Below are 20734 nucleotides of genomic sequence, written 5' to 3'. Positions count from 1 at the left end.
AAGGCCTTCTTGCTTTTCTTGAAAGCCATATCCTGTTCTTTTTCCCAGAGGAGGAGCTCCTTTTCCCCTGCTTTCGAGGCCGCATATAAAGGTTTTGCTAGGAGCCAGTACTTGGGGATCCAGATGCGGCAGAAACCAGCAGACCATAGGAATTCCTAGACTTGCCGCCCTGTGTCTGGCAGAGGAATGCTACAGACAGTCTCTTTTCACTCCTGCCTAAGCTCACCCGCCCTTGGGAGATGTAAAAGCCAAGATACCAGACTCCTTGGCTACAGATCTGTGCCTTTTCCTTAGATACTCTATAGCCAGCTTTCCACAGCCCTCAAAGGAGGCTCTTCATTCCTTGGATACATTCTTTTCTGATGGGTGTGGATAGCAATGAATTATCTATGAATTGCATTAAGACACATCTGTCACTAGGTGGCGTGAAAGCCTTTAAGTCTGAGGCTAGTGCTTCTTCAAAGATAGTTGGGGAGTTTTTAAATCCTTAGGGAAGTCTTAGTCCAGGTATACTGAGATGGGCCTCAGAGGCAAATGTCTCGGCTTACAGGGGCTAATCTGATGCAGAAGAATGCATCTTTAATGTCCAAGCATGTGAACCAAGCAGCACTAGCAGGTATTTGTCCCACCAGCAGCACTAGCAGGAATTTGTTTTATTGTTTGTTTGTTTTTTTTCCTCATGCGCTTGAACCCGGGAGGCAAAGGTTGCAGTTAACCGAGATTGCACCCCTGCACTCCAGCCTGGGCAACAGAGCGAGACTCTGTCTCAAAACAAAACAAAATGGACAAAAAGAGCAGGACCAAGAAAGTACAACTTTAATGCATTTAAAGCCAGTTCTTAGAACAGGACAAGGTGATTAACAGATGCTAATTCTCATGGCTTTTGTGTTTCACAAAATAATAAACTGAAGATTGCATTTTGAATTATTTCGTAAAATGACAAACATTTACACGATGTAGAAGGAAATGATGAATTCTTAAAGTATAATTGACAAGTAATACAAAGAAGACAGGCTAGTAAGCATAAATTTTCACTTTGTGGACTTCCTTGTCATCACATTCCCTCTGTTTGTTGTAGTAATAGAACGTATTGTCCCTTCTCTGAAGTTTCTTCACATATCCTGTCTCTGGCCAACGATCTACCTGCACACCAAGAACAAGAGTGCAAATGTTACAGTGCAGGGCTGATTTTTATCTCATATTTTACTGTCAAATAGTTAAAAAGTATGACTTACACCAACAAAGTATAAGATTAGATTTTAAAATGCTTCAGCTTTTAAAGTATTATACTCACAAGACACATCTTACATTGCAGCCTTATGCTGTAAGATGACTAATTCAGGCCCAGTGCAGTAGCTCATGCCTGTAATCCCAGCACTTTGGGAGGCTGAGGCAGGTAGATCAATTGAGATCAGGAGTTCAAGACCAATCTGGCCAACATGGTGAAACCTGTCTCTACTAAAAATACAAAAATTAGCCAGGCATGTTGGTAGGTGCCTACAATCCCAGCTACTCAGGGGGCTGAGGCAGGAGAATCGTTTGGACTCTGGAGGCAGAGGTTGCAGTGACCCTAGATGGTGCCACTGCACTCCAGCCTGGGCGACCCTGTCTCAAAAAACAACAACAAAAAAAAGATGACTAATCCAGTGCTTTTCTCTAGAGCCCAATTTCTAGGTTTATTTCATTTTACTTTATTTTGGAGACAGAGTCTTGCTACATTGCCCAGGCTGGCCTTGAACTGCTGGAGTCAAGTGATCCTCCAAGCTCGGCCTCCCAAGTGCTGGAATTACAGGCCTGAGCCACTGCACCCAGCTTCAATTTATAGATTTAAATTTCAATACTGTGGCCAAGATAAGAGAAAACATTCAAAGTAATTGAAGGTTCATTTATCTTATGTTTACAGAAGATTTCAAACATTCTAACTTCTAAAATTAATACCACAGGAAGAAATTAGGGGTAAGCCCAGGCTCCATTTTGAAAGCAGTGCCTGCTGATTGTTGATGACTACACAGTGAATAAAGCAAGCAAGTCAAGAACTATCCAAAGTTGTATATGCATTTCCTTCTGCCCCAATTTCAAGTTCACCTTGAAATCCATTTTTTTTTTTTTTTTGGAAACAGGGTCTCACTCTTGTCTCCCAGGCTGGAGTGCAGTGGTGCAATCATAGCTAACTACAGCCTCAACCTCCTGGGCTCAGGGGATCCTCCAGCCTCTGCCTCCTGAGTAGTTAGAACTACAGCTTTGCACTATTATGCCCAGATAAGTTTTCTATTTTTTTTTTTTTGTAGAGACAGGGTGTCACTATGTTGCCCAGGCTGGTTTCAAACTCCTAGCCTCAAGCAATCCTCCCACCTTGGCCTCCCAAAGTGTCAAAAATCTTTTTAAATTTCTCCTACCATTCTTTACTATTATTATTATTATTATTATTATTATTATTATATGTTGCCCAGGTTGGTCTCAAACTCCTGGGCTCAAGTGATCCTCCTGTCTCAGCTTTCCAAAGTGTTAGGATTACAGGTGTGAGCCACTGTCCCCAGCCATCTCCTACCATTCCTTCTTGTATACCATATTGGATTGCGTACTCTATCATTTGGCTTGGTCTAATTTGGAGATCTGTCTCCCCACTTCCTCTTCAATGTCATCCTTTCCTGGGGAGGTTAATGTATTTTGCTACTGTCAAATATGTTCCTTTCAGATTTCGTGAGATGCACTTGATCATGACCAAAACCTCATTATCTGGGTTGTAGAAAACCAAATCCCGCTCTTCAACACCGTCTATACAGGCAGCCCTGCACCTTCACTCCAAATCCCGCTCTTCAACACCGTCTGTGCAGGCAGCCCTGCACCTTCACTCCAAATCCCGCTCTTCAACACCGTCTGTGCAGGCAGCCCTGCACCTTCACTCCAAATCCCGCTCTTCAACACCGTCTGTGCAGGCAGCCCTGCACCTTCACTCCAAATCCCGCTCTTCAACACCGTCTGTGCAGGCAGCCCTGCACCTTCACTCCAAATCCCGCTCTTCAACACCGTCTGTGCAGGCAGCCCTGCACCTTCACTCCAAATCCCGCTCTTCAACACCGTCTGTGCAGGCAGCCCTGCACCTTCACTCCAAATCCCGCTCTTCAACACCGTCTGTGCAGGCAGCCCTGCACCTTCACTCCAAATCCCGCTCTTCAACACCGTCTATACAGGCAGCCCTGCACCTTCACTCCAAATCCCACTCTTCAACACCGTCTGTGCAGGCAGCCCTGCACCTTCACTCCAAATCCCGCTCTTCAACACCGTCTATACAGGCAGCCCTGCACCTTTTCTGTTCCCCATGAATAAATCTCAGCTTTCAGTAGGAAGAGGAGATGAATATACCATCTGTGTCCACAAGTCTTTTATTTTCTAATAACACATCTTCATGTTTTGTGTCATCTCATTTACTTATGAATTACCGAGAATAGGTAACAGCGTATCTGAGAAGCCTTGGCAGGCCCTCTGACATACATTACAGAACACCAGCAGTCCTTTTCACCACCGAGGCCAGGCCTGCCTGTGTGGCTTCCAATACCTTTGGCAGGGAAAGGAGGTGTTCTCAAGACTCCATTACAGCCCTCTTCCCCCCGGTGCCAGGAGCAGATTCTCTGAAAACCGTCTGATCCAGTGAGAAAACAATACAACCATTGCCTCTTCTGAACATCTGGAGCTAAGCTACTTTATATGAGATAATCCTTAGGACAGCTAGGTTGGTCCTATGCTTGTTGACTTCTAGACATTTTTCCTTTTGATGCCCCTTGGCATCTCTGAACTTTTTCTTCTTCTTGACTTTCAACTTGATCATTTTCATTTGATCTGGGAAACCTTCTTAACTGTGGTGAAATGGAATGAGATCCTCAAGTTCAAGGACTTTCTCCTCAGGAGGGAAGGTCAGCAAGCACTTTACCACCAGGCAACAAAAAACTTCTCTCAAACCCTCAAACCACTGCACACTAGGAGAAACATCCCACCCAAAGCAAGCCTTCAGCCACCATCCTATCAATCCCTAAAGACCCACTGCAAATATCTCTGGGGACATGAAGCCCTCTCTGAGGATTGTCCCTGGAAGGAAGTGATTTTGCTTTCCTCTAAACCCCTGTGCTTCTTTTTGTTAAGGCACATATACTTTGATTTGTGTAAGGTTTTATTGTTCTTGTTACTTATTTCAGACTCTAAGATGATGAGATTAGTAAAAGTTATAATTTACTAACACTTGTTCCTTCAGTCAACAATTTTTTTTGTGGGGGAGTCTCACTCTGTCGCCCAGGCTGGAGTGTGGTGGCATGATCTCAGCTTACTGCAACCTCTGCCTCCCAGGTTCAAGTGATTCTCCTGTCTCAGCCTCCCTAGTAGCTGGGATTACAGGTGTGCACCACTATGCCCGGCTAATTTTTTATATTTTTTAGTAGAGACAGGGTTTCATCATGTTGGCCAGGCTGGTCTCTAACTCCTGACTGCAGGTGATCTGCCCGCCTCCGCCTCCCAAAGTGCTAGGATTACAGGCGTGAGCCACTGTGCCCGGCCCAACAAATTATGAGCACTATAACGTCAGGCACTTCAAACATGTGATTACATTTAATTCTTGTGACAATTTTCTTTTCTTTTTTTTTTTTTTTTGAGACAGGGTCCTGCTCTCTCACCCAGGCTGGTGGGCTGGTGTGCAGTGATGTGATCACAGCTCACTGCAGCCTCCATCTCCTGCACTCAAGCAGTCCTCCTGCCTGAGCCTCCCAGTAGCTGGGACTACAGAGACACTCCACCATGCCTGGCTAATTAAAAAATTTTTTTGTAGAGATGGGGTCTGTGTTGCCCAGGTTGGTCTCGAAATCCTGGCCTCAAGCAGTCCTTCAGCCTCAGCCTCCCAAAGCACTGGGCTTAGAGGCGTAAGCCACCAAACCTGGCCACCTATGAGTCTGAGGCCTGTATATCTTTAGGGGCATCCCAATCTTAAGGCAGGGTATGAAGCTTATTTATTTATTTATTTATTTATTTATTGAGACAGAGTTTCACTCTTGTTGCCCAGGCTGGAGTGCAATGGTGTGATCTCAGCTCACTACAACCTCCACCTCCTGGTTTCAAGCAATTCTCCTGCCTCAGCCTCCCGAGTAGCTAGGATTACAGGCATGCACCACCACGCCTCGCTAACTTTGTATTTTTAGTAGAGATAGGGTTTCTCCATGTTGGTCAGGTTGGTCTAAAACTCCCAACCCCAGATGATCCACCTGCCTCGGCCTCCCAAAGTGCTGGGATTACAGGTGTGAGCCACCATGCCCGGCCCAAAGCTTATTTTAAACAGCATAACAATGATAATGCTTCTGTTTTATCTATTTAAAGGTCTTAGATGATACAGTAATGAAAATTATCGTTGGCAATGGGGATAGAGTATAATGGTTGAGAAGACAGATATATGGAAGGCACAGTAATCAATCTTCACTTGATCAGTATTTTGAATTTTATTGTTAACCCCAATAATGTCTGCTAAATTAATGTCTATTAAAGAGGCAATAACATTTTAATTCTGTATTGCCTCCATTATTTTTCCTATGTACTTTTTAATTTTTAATTTAATTAATTAATTAATTAATTTGAGATGGAATCTCGCTTTGTTGCCCAGGCTGGAGTGCAATGGTGTGATCTTGGCTCACTGCAACCTCCACCTCCCAGGCTGAAGTGATTCTCCTGCCTCAGCCTCCTGAGTAGCTGGGACTACACGTGCCTGCCACCACGCCCAGCTAATTTTTGCATTTTTAGTAGAGATGGGGTTTTACCATGTTGACCAGGCTGGTCTCAAACTCCTGACCTCAAGTGATCTGCCTACCTCAGCCTCCCAAAGTGCTGGGATTTCAGGTGTGAGCCACCGTTCCCAGCTTCCTATGTACTTTTAAAGGAATTTTTAAGTACAGGTCAAAGAATAGAATAAAAGAAAAAGAAACAAGAGCTTATAGTGATTTGCAAAACCTACACACTAGTCTCTGAAAAATGATGAGTTAGTAAAAAATAATGAAAAATAAACTAAGTTAATAAACACTGTTATAATCCCAAATCTAAAAATTAAAATATATTTATTAATACTATGTCATATTTTACAATACAGTTGACCCTTGACCAACGCAAGTTTGAACTTGGGGAGTCCATTTATACATGGATTTTTTCAAAAAATGTTGAAATATTTTTTGAGATTTGCAATGATTAGAAAAATTTTGCAAACCACACAGACTAGAAATATAAAAAAAAATTTAGAAAAAGGTTGTCATTAATGCATAAAATATATTAAGATATTAGCGCATTTCTGGGTTGATCAATTGTTTACCATATGGGCAAGTCCTTCTGTTAACACTAGGTTACTAGTAGTTGTTCTGGGGAGTCAAAACTTATACACACATTTTTGACAGCATGAAGCACTGAACCCCCTTGTCCCTGTGTTGTTCAGGGGTGAACTGAATTTGTAAACAACATGTCTCTTAAGAGTCAGTTGAACCCGGGAGGCGGAGGTTGCAGTGAGCCGAGATTGCGCCAGTGCACTCCAGCCTGGGAGAAAAAAAAAAAGTGTCTTAGTAGTCAACAGAATAAATAAGAAGAACCAGACAGTATAAACGGGAGCCAAATCTAGACTTTGGTCTAGCCTTCGCAAAGGAAAGCTAGATCTCTACTCTCTCAGAAAAGTCTGGGATATACTACCAAAGTCACCAGTTGTTTCAACACTTTTGTTTATAAGGTATAATCGCCACAAACAAACAAACAAACAAAACAACTTTAATCTCTTTCTAATTCATGGTTAAAATAAAAAGTAAAAGGAGGGAAATAATAGTTATCCCACAAACTGATTATCTGATAATAAAATCACCTGAGTGAGGAAAAAAGATTCTTTTTTTGTGGTCTACCATAAAAGATTCATTTAGCAGAGCACAGTTGCTCAATAAAACATAGAAAATTCTGAATGTGCCCAGCTGAATGACCACCTCTTCCCTCACTCTGCCTGCAAATCATTCTTCTGGGCCTCTCCCCCTCAATAAGACTTTCTCCCCCTCAATAGAGAAAGTCTGGCTGGGTGTCATGGCTATTGCCTGTAATCCTAGCACTCTGGGAGGCTGAAGCGCGTGGATCACTTGAAGTCAGGAGTTCAAGACTAGCCTGGCCAACATGGCAAAATCCTGTCTCTACAAAAATACAAAAATTAGCCAGGCGTGATGGTGCACACCTGTGATCCCAGCTACTTGGCTGAGGCAGGAGAATCCCTTGAACCTCAGAGGTGGAGTGAGCGGAGATTGCGTCACTGCACTCCAGCCTGGGTGACAGAATGAGACTCTGTCTCAAAAAATAGAATAAAATAAAATAAAATTAAATTAAAATAAATAAAATGAGAGAGTTGGAGTAGAATTCCCTTCAGTTATTCTCTGGTTGTTCATAAAATACTTTTCAGCATCTGAGAAACGCACTTCTAGTTGAGGTTTGTAGAGGCATAAATCTTACCACAGAAACTTGTTTCACTTGTTTATATTCGGTTTCATCCCGATATCCCGCTTGTTGAAATCTGTACAGATTTTCTATCTCTTCTGACCATTTTTTGGCACGACTTATTGATTTTGGTTTTACGTCAGAACTAGCCATGGTTACAGAGGCCTTATTACCAAGAATATCTGAAAGATGTTAAGACAACATTAATAGATAATGTAATAATGACAATTTTGAAATTCCCTTTAAGAATAAACAAAACTACCACTTAAAAATTATACTTAGAGTTGAGAATCCCATTAAATATATTAGTTTTTAAACACACAATTCCAAGATTAAGAAGGATTCATGTTCTATTTTGTGGGGATAAATCTGTAACAAACAAACAAAAAACCCCAAGTACCTGAAAGATACATAAAAGTCTATTTCTTTATCAATAAAATCACAGTCAGAGTTGGAGTTACGGAGTGATGTTTTAAAAGCTGTATACGAATACTGGAGTTCCAGGTAATAGTTTGCACATTTCTGAAAACATGCTCAATAGATTGTCAAAATATCCACCACCATTCCATTTACCTATGTTCAAAACTGCATCTCTCTCTCTCTCTCTCTCTCTCTCTTAATACGGGAATGTAAGATCCATCTTCTCACTCTCTTCCCTTTCTTGTTTCGGGGAAGGAATGGTTTATTCTTTTTTTTTTTTTTTCTTTTGAGACGGAGTCTCGCTCTGATGCCCAGGCTGGAGTGCAGTGGCCTGATCTCCGCTCACTGCAAGCTCCGCCTCCCGGGTTCACACCATTCTCCTGCCTCAGCCTCCCGAGTAGCTAGGACTACAGGCATCTGCCACCATGCCCAGGTAATTTTTTGTATTTGTAGTAAAGATGGGGTTTCACCGTGTTAGCCAGGTTGGTCTCGATCTCCTGACCTTGTGACCTGCTCCGCCTCGGCCTCCCAAAGTGCTCGGATTACAGGCGTGAGCCACCGAGCCCTGCCATACCTGATTTTTTGATGAACCAATGTGAGAAGATGGACTAACACAGATTCCATGCACACCGTGTGGCTGTCGTGGTACTGAGATCATGGATTTAAAAACAGTGTAGGAGGTCACTAATAGTCTTGGAAAGTCAGATATATGATTTTAGTTCATGTAATCATCTATTCACCAAATTTCCATAGCAAGTTTTTCAAAGGCATAATCTTGTACTTGTCTTCTCAGCTACTTATTAACAAAATATATCAGTCATTTAACTGAAATAAAGTGTCCAGAATTTTCACTATGATTCCTTGAATCCATTCTTCTATTAAAATATATTTCTATTGGCTGAAACACTAAAATTAAAGTCAGATCCTGTAAATAAATTAATATTTTTTGAATTTTTTTCAGTCACAATGACAAATGCTCATTATGTTAAAAAGGTCAAGAAATACATTAAAGTATAACAAGGAAAGTCTGGACATGGTGGCTCAGGTCTGTAATCCTAGCACTTTGGGAGACTGAGGTCAGGAGACCTGAGGTCAGGAGTTCAAGACCAGCCTGGCCAACATGGTGAAACCCTGTCTCTACTAAAAATGCAAAATTAGCCAGGCGTGGTGGCACATGCCTGTAATCCCAGCTACTTGGGAGGCTGAGTCAGGAGAATCGCTTGAACCTGGGAGGTGGAGGTTGCAGTGAGCTGAGATCATACCATTGCACTCCAGCCTGGGCAACATGAGCGAAACTCCTTCTCAAAAAAGAAAAAAAAAATTAACTGGGCGTGGTGGAAGCTGCCTGCAATCCTTGCTACTTGGGAGGCTAAGGTTTGAGAATTGCTTGAAACCCAGGAGGTGGAGGTTGCAGGGAGCCAATACTGCTCCATTGCACTCCAGCCTGGGTAACAGACTGAGACTCTGGCTCAAAAAAAAAAAAAAAAGCATATATATATATAAAGGAAAAGTCAAAATAAGCATCACATCAGTTAGAAATATCCATCCTTCATACTGGGTAAAAATTATGCTAAATATATGATGAATTAACATAGACTTGAAAGTTTTATTTAAAAAGATCTTATAATAAATGCTTTTACAGGACATAAATTTAGCTTTACTTGGATTTAATAGGTGAAAAACAGGGAATGGAAATAAAATGGACAGACTTGCTGAATTTCAGACATATATTTCTTCAGTATGAAAGATGTAGCCTAAATGTTCCCTTAGTGGTTAGTAAAAAAAAGATAATGAAGACTGTTAGGAGGCTAAGTCACAAGTACAAATGGACTCTTTTCTATGAAAAATAAGAAAGTTGGTCTAATGCTCTTCCTATTTAGATTTGTGTTGAATTACTTAACATTCTAAAGATTATAGTGTTTACGTTGTTTTTTGTTTTTGTTTTTGTCTTTTTGAGACATAGTCTCGCTCTGTCACCAGGCTATAGTGCAGTGGCGTGAACTCTGTTCACTGCATCCTTCGCCTCCCAGGTTCAAGTGATTCTCCTGCCTTAGCCTCCTGAGTAGCTGGGACTACAGGCACGCACCACCATGCCCAGCTGATTTTTGTATTTTTAATAGATGAGGTTTCACCCTTTTGGCCAGGATGGTCTCGATCTCTTGACCTCGTGATCCACCCACCTCGGCCTCCCAAAATGCTGGGATTACAGGCATGAGCCACCACGCTGGGCCCACTGCATTCTGAAATCATAATTCCCAGAGTTGTTTGAACTTAGCTCCAGATTTAAATGAATCTAAATGAAGGCATGAGTCACACAGTTCTTACCCTGATAAAAGAAATTATTTCAGTAGCATTAGTATTGCTGTTTGCATTTTTTCCAATGTGCATACCAACATGTACATTGATCAGATCAAAGAAAATCAGAGTTTTGTCAGTGTGTTGACTTCTTAAAAACTTTTGATCTTTAGTTATTGACTTAGGCTCAGACCCATGTTGCATTTTAAGGCAATTCTTTTTTTTTTTTTTTGAAATGGGGTCTCACTGCATTGCCCAGGCTGGAGTGCAGTGGTGTCATCTTGGCTCACTGTGGCCTCCTGAGTTCAAGCGATTCTCCTGCCTCAGCCTCCTGAGTAGCTGGGACTACAGATGCGTACCACCCCACCCAGCTAATTTATATATATATATTTTTTTCTTTTTTCTTTTTCTTTTCTTTTTTTTTTTCTTTTGAGACGTTATCTCGCTCTGTTGCCCAGGCTGGAGTGCAGTGGTGTGATTTCGGCTCACTGCAAGTTCCACCTCCCGGGTTCACACCATTCTCCTGCCTCAGCCTCCCGAGTAGCTGGAACTACAGGTGCCCACTACCATGCCTGGCTAATTTTTTGTATTTTTAGTAGAGATGGGGTTTCACCGTCTTAACCAGGATGGTCTTGATCTCCTGACTTCATGATCCGCCCACCTTGGCCTCTCAAAGTGCTGGGATTACAGGCATGAGCCATCACACCTGGCCACATTTTTATATTTTTAGTAGAGATGCGTTTCACCATGTTTTGCAGGCTGGTCTCGAACTCCTGGCTTCAAGTGATTCGTGTACCTCGGCCTCCCACAGTGCTGCGATTACAGGCGTAAGCCACCACACCGGGTTCAGTTTTATAGTATTATACGAATTTATGTAAAATTTGGAACACTTGGCAAAACAATAAATAAGCCATGCTTCAGTGAAACCTTTGTCCTTTAACGCCATTCATTCTAGTGGGAAGTTTGCTACTCCACTGTTGCACAATATACTAGCAATACACCAGCTATGACAAAGAGGTGAGTTGGACATGTGATACAGCCCAAGAATCCATTCATATATATAATATGATATATTACACAGCAATATAGATATGTTACACAGGAAAAAGGTTCTAAGAAATATTAAAGAAAAAAGTTAGGCCAGGCATGGTGGCTCACCCCTGTAATCCTAGCGTTTTGGGAGGCTGAGGTGGGTGCATCACCTGAGGTCAGAAGTTCGAGACCACCTTGACCAACATGGAGAAACCCCATCTCTACGAAAAATACAAAATTAGCTGGGTGTGGTAGCGCATGCCTGTAATCCCAGCTAATCAGGAGGCTAAGGTAGGAGAATTGCTTGAACCTGGGAGGCAGAGGTTGCAGAGAGCCCAGATCGTGCCATTGCACTCCAGCCTGGGCAACAAAAGTGAAACTCTATCTAAAAAAACTCTGTCTAAAAAAAAAAAAAGTTAGTGAACTCACTGTATTACAATACTTTCAGGACAGGAACAGACTGGCTCACGCCTGTAATCCCAGCACTCTGGGAGGCCGAGGTGGGTGGATCACAAGGTCAGGAGTTCAAGACCAGCCTCGCCAATATGGTGAAACCCCGTGTCTACTAAAAATAATTAGCTGAGCATGGTAGGTAGCGGTCATCTGTAGTACCAGCTACTGGGGAGGCTGAGGCAGAAAACTGCTTGAACCCAGGAGGTGGAGGTTGCAGTGAGCCGAGATGGTGCCACTGCACTCCAGCCTGGGTGACAAAGCGAGACTCTGTCTGAAAAACAAATAAATAAATAAAAACAAAAACCCTTTCAAAATTAGTCATATTTTTATATGAATTTAGTGACTGTATTACTTACAGGACTTTTACAGATGAAGCACATGCAGTGATACAATCTGAATCTTTGTCTTATCCAGGCCCTTTTTGCTTTAGGCTTGACTTTTTGCTCATATTCATTCAAAACATATTTTCTTGAATGCCATCTATGTAACCTTTTGTCACTTTCAGCTCAGAAAATTACAGCAACTATACATAAAAATGCTACATTTAATAGATGAGCAGAAAATATGCTGTATTCAATTGGACTGTGGGGAAAATCACCACTTTTCTCAGTAGAAATAGACATCTTCCAGTTATTATTAAGCATTTCAAAATTTTATTTTCCCAAAATACTTAAAGAGAATATGAATGTAAATTTCACCATAATAGGAACTCTAGTGACTACCGTAACTATGCTATATAAGTGGTGGTGGTGGAAATTCTTTTTTTTTTTCTTTTTGGCCTTTCATTTTATTAAAAACACAAAATGAAACTAAAATTAGGAAAGATCAACTTACAATTCCTTGATAGATTTTTCAGTAATTCTATAGGAAATTCAGTGGCGGTACTAATTCTGCTGGCACTCAGCACCTGCAGACTGAGTGGTTTCTTTACTGGCAGTTGTGCCAAAAAAAGAATTGATAAAAAATACATTCAATGGCTGGATGCAGTGGCTCACACCTGTAACCCCAGCTCTTTCTGAGACCGAGGAGGGAGAATCATTTGAGTCCAAGAGTTCAAGACCAGCCTGGGCAACATAGGGAGACCCTGTCTCTACAAAAAATAAAATTAGCTGGGTGTGGTGTCCCATGCCTGTAGTCTCAGCTGTTGGGGACGCTAAGGTGGGTGGATTGTTTGAGCCCCCAAGGTTGAGGCCACAGTCAGCTGTGATGGAGTCACTGCACTTCAGCCTGGGAGACGAGTGAGACCCTGCCTCAAGAAAAAAATAACTTAAAATTAAATAAAAATAAACATTTGGGCCAGGCGCAGAGGCTCACGCCTGTAATCCCAGCATTTTGGGAAGCCGAGGCAGCTGGATCACCTGAGGTCAGGAGTTCGAGACCAGCCTGGCCAACGTGGTGAAACCCCGTCTCGGGGCTGGACACGGTGGCTGACGCCTGTAATCCCAACACTTTGGGAGGCCGAGGTGGGCGGATCATGAGGTCAGGAGATCGAGTCCATCCTGGCTAACATGGTGAAACCCCGTCTCTACTAAAAAAAAAAAAAAAAAAAAAATTAGCGGGGCGTGGTGGCGGTCCCCTGTAGTCCCAGCTACTCCAGAGGCTGAGGCAGGAGAATGATGTGAACCTGGGAGATGGAGCTTGCAGTGAGCCGAGATCACGCCACTGCACTCCAGCCTGGGCAACAGAGCAAGGCTCCATCTCAAATAAATAAATAAAATACAAATACATTTGATGTCTAAAATACCAAGTTGTATCTCCACAAAAAGGAAACAGCAATGCCTGAGTTTCTGGTTTGTAAAACTGAATTACATGAAACAGAGTTTATATGCATATGGATGGTCCCACAGAAAGGTTCAATTCGCATCTCCACTTTACCATGGTGCACAAGCAATATGCATTCAGTAGAAAGTGTAATTCGAGTACCCATACAACCATTCTGTTTTCCATTTAGAATGCAGTATTCAGTAAGTTACATGACATAGTCAACACTTTATTATAAAATAGCCTTTGTGTTAGACGATGTTGCCCAACTGCAGGCAAGGTAAGTGTTCTGAGGACGTTTAAGTTTGGCTAGGTGCATTAAATGCATTTTCGACCTACCATGGGTTTACTGGGACATAACCCCATGGTTCAATAGAGGAGCATGTTATGTTCTTTATTATTATTTTGAGACTGAGTTTTGCTCTTGTTGCCCAGGCTGGAGTGCAATGGGGCAATCTTGGCTCAATGCAACCTCTGCCTCCCGAGTTAAAGCGATTCTCCTGCCTCAGCCTCCCCTCTAGCTGAGATTTCAGGTATGCGCCACCACGCCCGTCTAATTTTTTTGTATTTTTAGTAGAGACGGGGTTTTTCCATGTTGGTCAGGCTAGTCTCGAACTCCTGACCTTAGGTGACCCGCCTGCGTCAGCCTCCCAAAGTGCTGGGATTACAGGCGTGAGCCACCACGCCCGGCCTCGAGCTTGTTATTTTAAAAACCCACCATCTGAAATCCCTGACAATCTAAAGTTGTAACAGAAGCTTCTGATGTAGCCAGCCACCCAAATTCCTTTTTCACTTCCCTTCCACTCTGAAAAGTGCGTTTACTTTTAGTAGTATTAAAACTTCAAGAGCATCAGCCTCCCTTATAGTCCGTTTTTTTTTCTCCTGTTAGGTTTCTGTTTCTAAAAGGTAGCAGGAGTAGCCCTGTAATCAGCACGTAACCTTAGGCAAGGCCATGAACACGCCTCGGCCTGTTTCCTTAACTGAAAGAGAAGCATTAGACGGTCTCTAAGGTCCTGGAACTCCCGTCCGCTGTCGCTGGGCGTTCATTTGAAAGACAACAGCTGTTCCCAAAGCACGCCTGGCGGTCCCTGCTCCGGGAGTGCAACCTGCATATGTGCAGCACAAAGCCGCTCCCTTCCGGCCCCCACAGCTAACCTGCAGTCCCCATCCCTCCAACTTCCTTTCTGCCATAAATTACTCAATGTGTGGGAGGTGAAATCTGCCTGAAGAAGGCTAGGATGGACAAAGCACAGTATTCCAAAATTTAGGGTCCAAATCAGAACCCTCGGAGTCGCGGCTCCTAAAGCCAATGGGGTCCGGGGCAGCCCAGAAACTTCCGGGAGAACCGGACTCTGAGATTCTGGAACGGCCAAATAGTGACCCGCTTCCCTGAAAAACACGGAAGACACATGAAAACCACGGGATCACCTGGGCAAACCTCAAGAGACACTAGAGAACTGCGGGGCGGAGAAGGCGAAGCAAGGACTTCCGGGGTGGGGCTACGGCCGGGGCGCAGGGGTTGGCGGGCATGGTCCCCGCCTCCAGCGACGCATCCACCCACCACTGGGTCCAGCTCTCCGGTTATCCTCGCTCCGCCGAGCTGGAGAGGCCGGGGGCGCCCGGGAGCTCACAGGCGGGCGTGGCGGTGCTCGCGTTCTCTATTCGGGATCCTAGGGCAGGGCCAGCGAGAGGCCAAGTGTTGTGGCCTCTGTGACCCTCGCGTCTCTTAGTAACGCGGTGGAGGGCAGGAGTTCCCGGCTCCTTCAGGCCCCGCCCAGCTCGCTCAGGCCCCGCCCCCGGGAATAGGCTTTTATGCGCACGCGCGAGGGCTGGAGCGGGTGCAGGCCTAGCTCACTGTGCCAACGTAGGTCTCACGTAGGATCGCTGCCAGGGGTTACCCCTGAGCAGATACGGAGGGCGAAATGCGTTACTTTCTGCTCCTTGAATCCCAGATACAATTCCCTATGAAAGCTAATCACAGCATGGAGACTACTGCCGTTTGTAGTTCCTGATAGTAGATATCTCCTATCCATTTGCCGGGAATGAACCAATCCAGAGAGTCGCCATAGTGCCTGACAATCAGTAAACCTACAATAAATGGTATCTATGGCTTTAATTATTTTTTCTAGCATTACCTATTACTATATTACAGTACTATTTTAGCGAAAAGTAATCAGATTCAAGATACATGTTTTTGTTTTGAGACGAGTCTCGCTCTGTCCCCCAGGCTGGAGTGCAGTGGCGCGATCTCGGCTCATTGCAAGCTCCACCTCCCGAGTTTACGCCATTCTCCTGCCTCAGCCTCCCGAGTAGCTGGGACTACAGGCACCTGCCACCACGCCCGGCTAATTTTTTGTATTTTTAGTAGAGACGGGGTTTCACCGTGTTAGCCAGGATGGTCTCCATCTCCTGACCTCGTGATCCGCCCGCCTTGGCCTCCCAAAGTGCTGGGATTACAGGCCTGAGCCACAGCGCCCCGCCAAGATACATGTTTTGAAGGTAGAGCCATCAGGACTTGTAAAATTGCTGAATGAAAGAAAGGAGCAGCTGTGTGCTGGAGCCAGCTCATTAGAGCTCTGGAGACTCAGTAAGTAAATTTTTAGGAATTATTTTGAGCCAGTTGTTAAATACAAGCCATGAGCTGGAATCAGTGAAGATGACAAGGGCCTCGGGCACCTGCCCAAAACAAAACAAAAACAAAAACACAAGCCATATTACAAATTAAATTATGTAAACTTCTAAATAAATGAGTCATACTAAGACAAAGGCAATACTTAGTAAAACTAAAAAAACTACTTACAACTACCAAATTTATCTCTTCAGCCTGTCCTTCTCTGAACTTTAGATCTGCATATCAATGTATATTCAACATCCACTTGGTTGTCCAAAACAACCTCTCCAGACACCTCCCTGTCAAAACAAAAGCCCTGCTCCTTCTCCATGTCTTTCAGTAGATGAGGCCTAGAGCCCTCTCTTTCCATATCCATCAGTGCAACCTGCTGGCTTTATAGCTTCTACTCAAGACATCATCATTTTTCTCTTTTCTGGTAATTACAACCATTCCCAACAGCTCTCTGTGCCCCCTCTATAGTCTGTCGTCAACACAACAGTCAATGCAGTCCATTTAAAACCTAAGTCAAGGCCGGGCGCGGTGGCTCACGCCTGTAATCCCAGCACTTTGGAAGGCTGAGGTGGGTGGATCACAAGGTCAGGCGTTTGAGACCAGCCTGGCCAATATGGTGCAACCCCGCCTCTACTAAAAATACAAAAGAACTAGCTGGGAGTGGTGTCGCGTGCCTGTAGTCCCAGCAACTTGGGAGGCCGAGGCAGGAGAATCGCTTGAACCCAGAAGGTGGAGGTGGCAGTGAGCAGAGACTACATCACTGCACTCCAGGCTGGGCATAGAGGGAGACTCCATCTCAAACAAAACAAAACAAAACAAAACAAAAAAACCTAAGTCAAATTATGTCAGTCCTCTGCTCACAGCCTTGCAATGGCTTCCCGTCTTATGGAGAGTGAAAACCAGAGGCTATACAGGGTGAGCAAAGTCCTGCAAGATTTGCTGCCAACAACCTCCCTCCTTCCTCTGTAGCCCTGGATCATTCTGCTGCAGCCACACTGGCCTAACAGTGCCTAGCACACAGTAGGTGCTAAAGGGATATATTTTGAAGGAGTATATTTCATCACTGCCCCTCCAATGGTGTGGAGGCAGCATGGCATGGCGGCTAGCAGTGTGTTGTCAGAGACCACAGTGTCTAAACGTGTGGTGGCCTTCTTGGATTTAAATCTGAGCTCTACTTACTAGCAACATGACCCTGGACGAGCTACTTAACCTCCGTTTCCTCAACTGGCAAATGAGGACAGAAAGTGTACCTGCCTGATGGACAGGTAGGATATGAGGATGAAATAATAAGTATAAAACACTGATAACATCTGGAACTACACAAATGGTAGACAGTAAATACTTCCATTAGAATGTACACTCCCACGTCCACAGGAATTTTTGTCTGCTTTTTTATTTATTTATTTTGAGACCTGTCTCTTTTGTCATCCAGGCTGGAGTGCAGTGGCGCCATCTTGGTTCGCTGCAACCTCTGCCTCCGGGTTCAAGTGATTTTTGTGCCTCAGCTCCCAAGTAGCTGTTATTGTAGGCACACCACCACACCCGCCTACATTTTTTTGCATCTTTAGTAGAGATGGGGTTTTGTCATGTTGGTCTTGAACTCCTGGCCTCAAGTGATCCGCCTGCCTTGGCCTCCCAAAGTGCTGAGATTACAGGCAGGAACCACCAGGATGGGCCACATCGTTTGTCTACTTTGCTCACTACTGTATCTTTAGTGTCTAGAACAGTGTCTGATACACAGTATATGGTCAGTGAATGATTTGCTGAATGAATTAAGCCTCACCATCACATTTCCTGCAGTATTGCAGCAGCTTCCTACCTGAATTCCTGCCCCAGACTTTCTGAGTGTTGTGGTTTTTTAAATTTATTTTTTATTTTTATTTTTTAATTTTAATTTTTTTTAGATGGAGTTTCGCTCTTGTTGTCCAGGCTGGAGTGCAATGGTGCAATCTTGGCTCACTGCAACCTCCGCCTCCTGGGTGCAAGCGATTCTCCTGCGTCAGCCTCCTGAGTAGCTGGAATTACAGGCCCCCGCCACCTGTAATTAGCCTGGCTAATTTTTTTATTTTTAGTAGAGACGGCGGTTTTCCCATGTTGGTCAGGCTGGTCTCGAACTCCTGACCTCGGGTGATCCGCTTGCGTTGGTCTCCCAAAGTGTTGGGATTACAGGCATGAGCCACCACACCAGCCCTGAGTTTATTTTTAGACTTGAATCCAGTGGTTCTCAAACTTTAGGATCCACTAGAATCACCTAGAGGGTGTGTTAAACTGTAAACTGCCAGGCCCCACTCTCCAAGAGTTTCTGATTCGCTAGGTATGGTCTGGGCTATGCTTACCTATCTTGCTTATTTTCTATCCTGTCTTTCCCTTTGTCGTGACTCTATTTCCCTTTGTTTGTACTGTATCCATTGTGGAAAGAGGAGGAGATAAATAAGTGAGCAGATAAATAAGATCACGAGCATTATCTTAACCTGCCTTTCCTGGAGCTCCACCACAAGATTCTTCAGACACTAGACTCAGCAGAATTTGTTGTTAGGTCTCCATAACCCTGCCAGGGCAGTTGTTCCCATGTGTTCTAAGACAAACCATCAAAGTTGTTGCCAGTAGTATACTAGCAGGATATTTTACCTAAATTAGTGATTATGTTGTATATACCTTTCCATGTCACCCCTCCTCCCCCTCCTCAAGATTTCATGGGAATCCGTTTTTGAATAGAACTCTGAGTATCATGACTACAGGAACAAACTGACATTCACTAGGGATGTCATTCTGTTTTGTTTTGTTTTTTGAGACAGAGTCTCTGTTGCCCAGGCTGGAGTGCACTGCCGTGATCTAGCCTTACTGCAAACTCCGCCTCCCAGGTTCAAGTGATTATCCTGCCTTGGCCTCCCGAGTAGCTGGAATTACAGACATGTGCCACCATGCCTGGCCGATTTTTTTTCTTTTTAGTAGAGATGGGGTTTCACCATGTTGTCCAGGCTGGTCTTGAACTACTGACTTTGGTGATCTGCCCACCTCAGCTTTCCAAAGTGCTGGGATTACAGGCATGAGCCACTGTGCTGGGCTGGAATGGCATTCTGATTCCTGACTTCCCTGATCAGAAATCTTTGTTCCTGGATTTATTCTCATGTTACTTTGCATCTCTGTGGAAGCATTTATTTGCCGTATTCTGCAAACATGTTGTCCCCAGATAGATTCAATGCTACCCGAAGGTTTGTCACCATGCTGTGCACAAAGCGGGACTTCAAGTGTTATGGAGGCCCGGAAGGCCGGGTACAGTGGCTCACGCCTGTAACCCAGCACTTTGGGAGGCCGACGTGAGCGGATCGCATGAGGCCAGGAGCTCGAGACCGGCCTGGTCAACGTGGTGAAACGCCGTCTCTGCTAAAAATACAAAAATGAGCCAGGCGTGGTGGCGCATGCCTGTAGTCCCAGTTACTCTGGAGGCTGAGGCAGAAGAATCGCCTGAACCCAGGAAGCAGAGGTTGCAGTGAGCCGAGATGGCACCACTGCACTCCAGCCTGGGCGATAGAACTAGACCCCAACTCAATAAATACATAAAATAAAGTAAAAGTGTTCTGGGTTGTTTGTGTTTAATTATACTAAGGAGATTTGATAGGAAGGAGCATAATAAATGTCATGGTGATTATTTGGTGAATTTTAATACAGTACTTTAACAAACATTTTCATAAAGTTGCTTTGGTTGTTAAAAAATTTTAGACCTTTCCTTCCATCTTTTTTTTTTTTTTTTTAATACATCATTCTAACTTCCTAAAAGTATAGCTCAAAAAGGTGGGGGACCAGGGCAGAGGCCAGCAGCGAAGACATTATTCGGATCTTATTTGCCCCAAGACCACACAGAGATGACTTCCTCAGTTTGTAGATTATAAAAACGGAAGAGGGAATCAATAGTTACTGAATCTACCATGAGTCAGTTACAAACTTTTTTATACAATCCTCACGGTTATCCCACAAGGTTAGAAATTGGGAACAGAAAAGAGAGGGGAACTGAGTTCGGATTTCAGGGCAGCAGTAGACAAGCAGGAAGCGGAAGGAAGAATGATTTCTAAGCGCAGCTCCGCAGCCTACTCGCCTAGTCGGCTGGGGCTACCTGCGCTGGGAGTTTCGATTTCCCTTCCCGCGACTGCACCTGCACAGACACGGGCAACGCCTTACCAGAGCAACACCTGTGTTTCTTTGGCAGGAATAAGCCTTGCACTGGGCGGGGTCACGGCCCACCGCATGCTGCGTAGCGCGGGTGATTTAAAACCCGGCAGCCGGCGCCTGGGACCCGACCGGATGCTCCTTGGCGTCGCCCCGGGTCTCCGGACTCCTCTGATTGGACGTGGCTGCGTTCGGCCGCCCAATGGCGAGGCGGCGCGCGGCTTCCCGGAAGTGGCAGCGCGGTCTGGGCTGGCTTGGGTTTCAGCTGCAGTTTTGGGGTCTGGGACTTTGGGATCGGCGGCGATATGAGTTCCTTCGAGGGGCAGATGGCCGAGTATCCAACTATCTCCATAGACCGTTTCGACAGGGAGAACCTTAGGGCCCGCGCCTACTTCCTGTCCCACTGCCACAAGGGTGAGTGAGCGCTGCGCGTCGCCTGTTCCTGGGGCGCTGGGGGCTGGAGAGAGGACAGGAGGGGGCCGGTCCTGGAGCAAGGAGCTGCAGCCTGTG

General features: G+C 44.6%; 2 protein-coding genes across 7 annotated transcripts in view; one reads left to right on the top strand and one right to left on the bottom strand.

Annotated features, from left to right (window-relative positions):
• Positions 1-800: 800 nt before the first annotated feature.
• MEIG1 (meiosis/spermiogenesis associated 1) lies at positions 801-20444 on the bottom strand. 3 transcript variants are annotated; one of them, XM_050803289.1, is made up of 3 exons: positions 20237-20444; positions 7492-7658; positions 801-1143 (listed from the first exon to the last, which is right to left on the bottom strand). In XM_050803289.1, exons 2-3 carry the CDS (start codon positions 7627-7629, stop codon positions 1015-1017), a joined length of 267 nt encoding a protein of 88 aa, XP_050659246.1. In that variant the 5' UTR covers positions 7630-7658; positions 20237-20444; the 3' UTR covers positions 801-1014. The 3 variants fall into 3 exon arrangements, with proteins under 3 accessions (XP_050659246.1, XP_050659244.1, XP_050659245.1); XM_050803287.1 differs by lacking the exon at positions 20237-20444 and adding an exon at positions 14999-15222; XM_050803288.1 differs by lacking the exon at positions 20237-20444 and adding an exon at positions 14866-14987.
• The window catches only part of DCLRE1C (DNA cross-link repair 1C), a 57508-nt gene continuing 56887 nt past the window's right edge, over positions 20114-20734 (top strand). For 3 of the 4 annotated variants that reach the window (XM_050803214.1, XM_050803212.1, XM_050803213.1), the window contains exon 1: positions 20114-20638. In XM_050803214.1, coding sequence (XP_050659171.1) covers positions 20530-20638 — 109 coding nt within the window. In that variant the 5' untranslated portion in view covers positions 20114-20529. The remainder of the gene's footprint in view (positions 20639-20734) is intronic. The other variant, XM_050803215.1, reaches the window with a different exon arrangement.

This window comes from Macaca thibetana, chromosome 9 (assembly GCF_024542745.1).
Source record: "Macaca thibetana thibetana isolate TM-01 chromosome 9, ASM2454274v1, whole genome shotgun sequence".
In the NCBI taxonomy this organism is placed as follows: Eukaryota; Metazoa; Chordata; class Mammalia; order Primates; family Cercopithecidae; genus Macaca; species Macaca thibetana.
The sequence above is the reverse complement of the archived record's forward strand: the minus strand, read 5'-3'. Positions and strand labels throughout refer to the sequence as shown.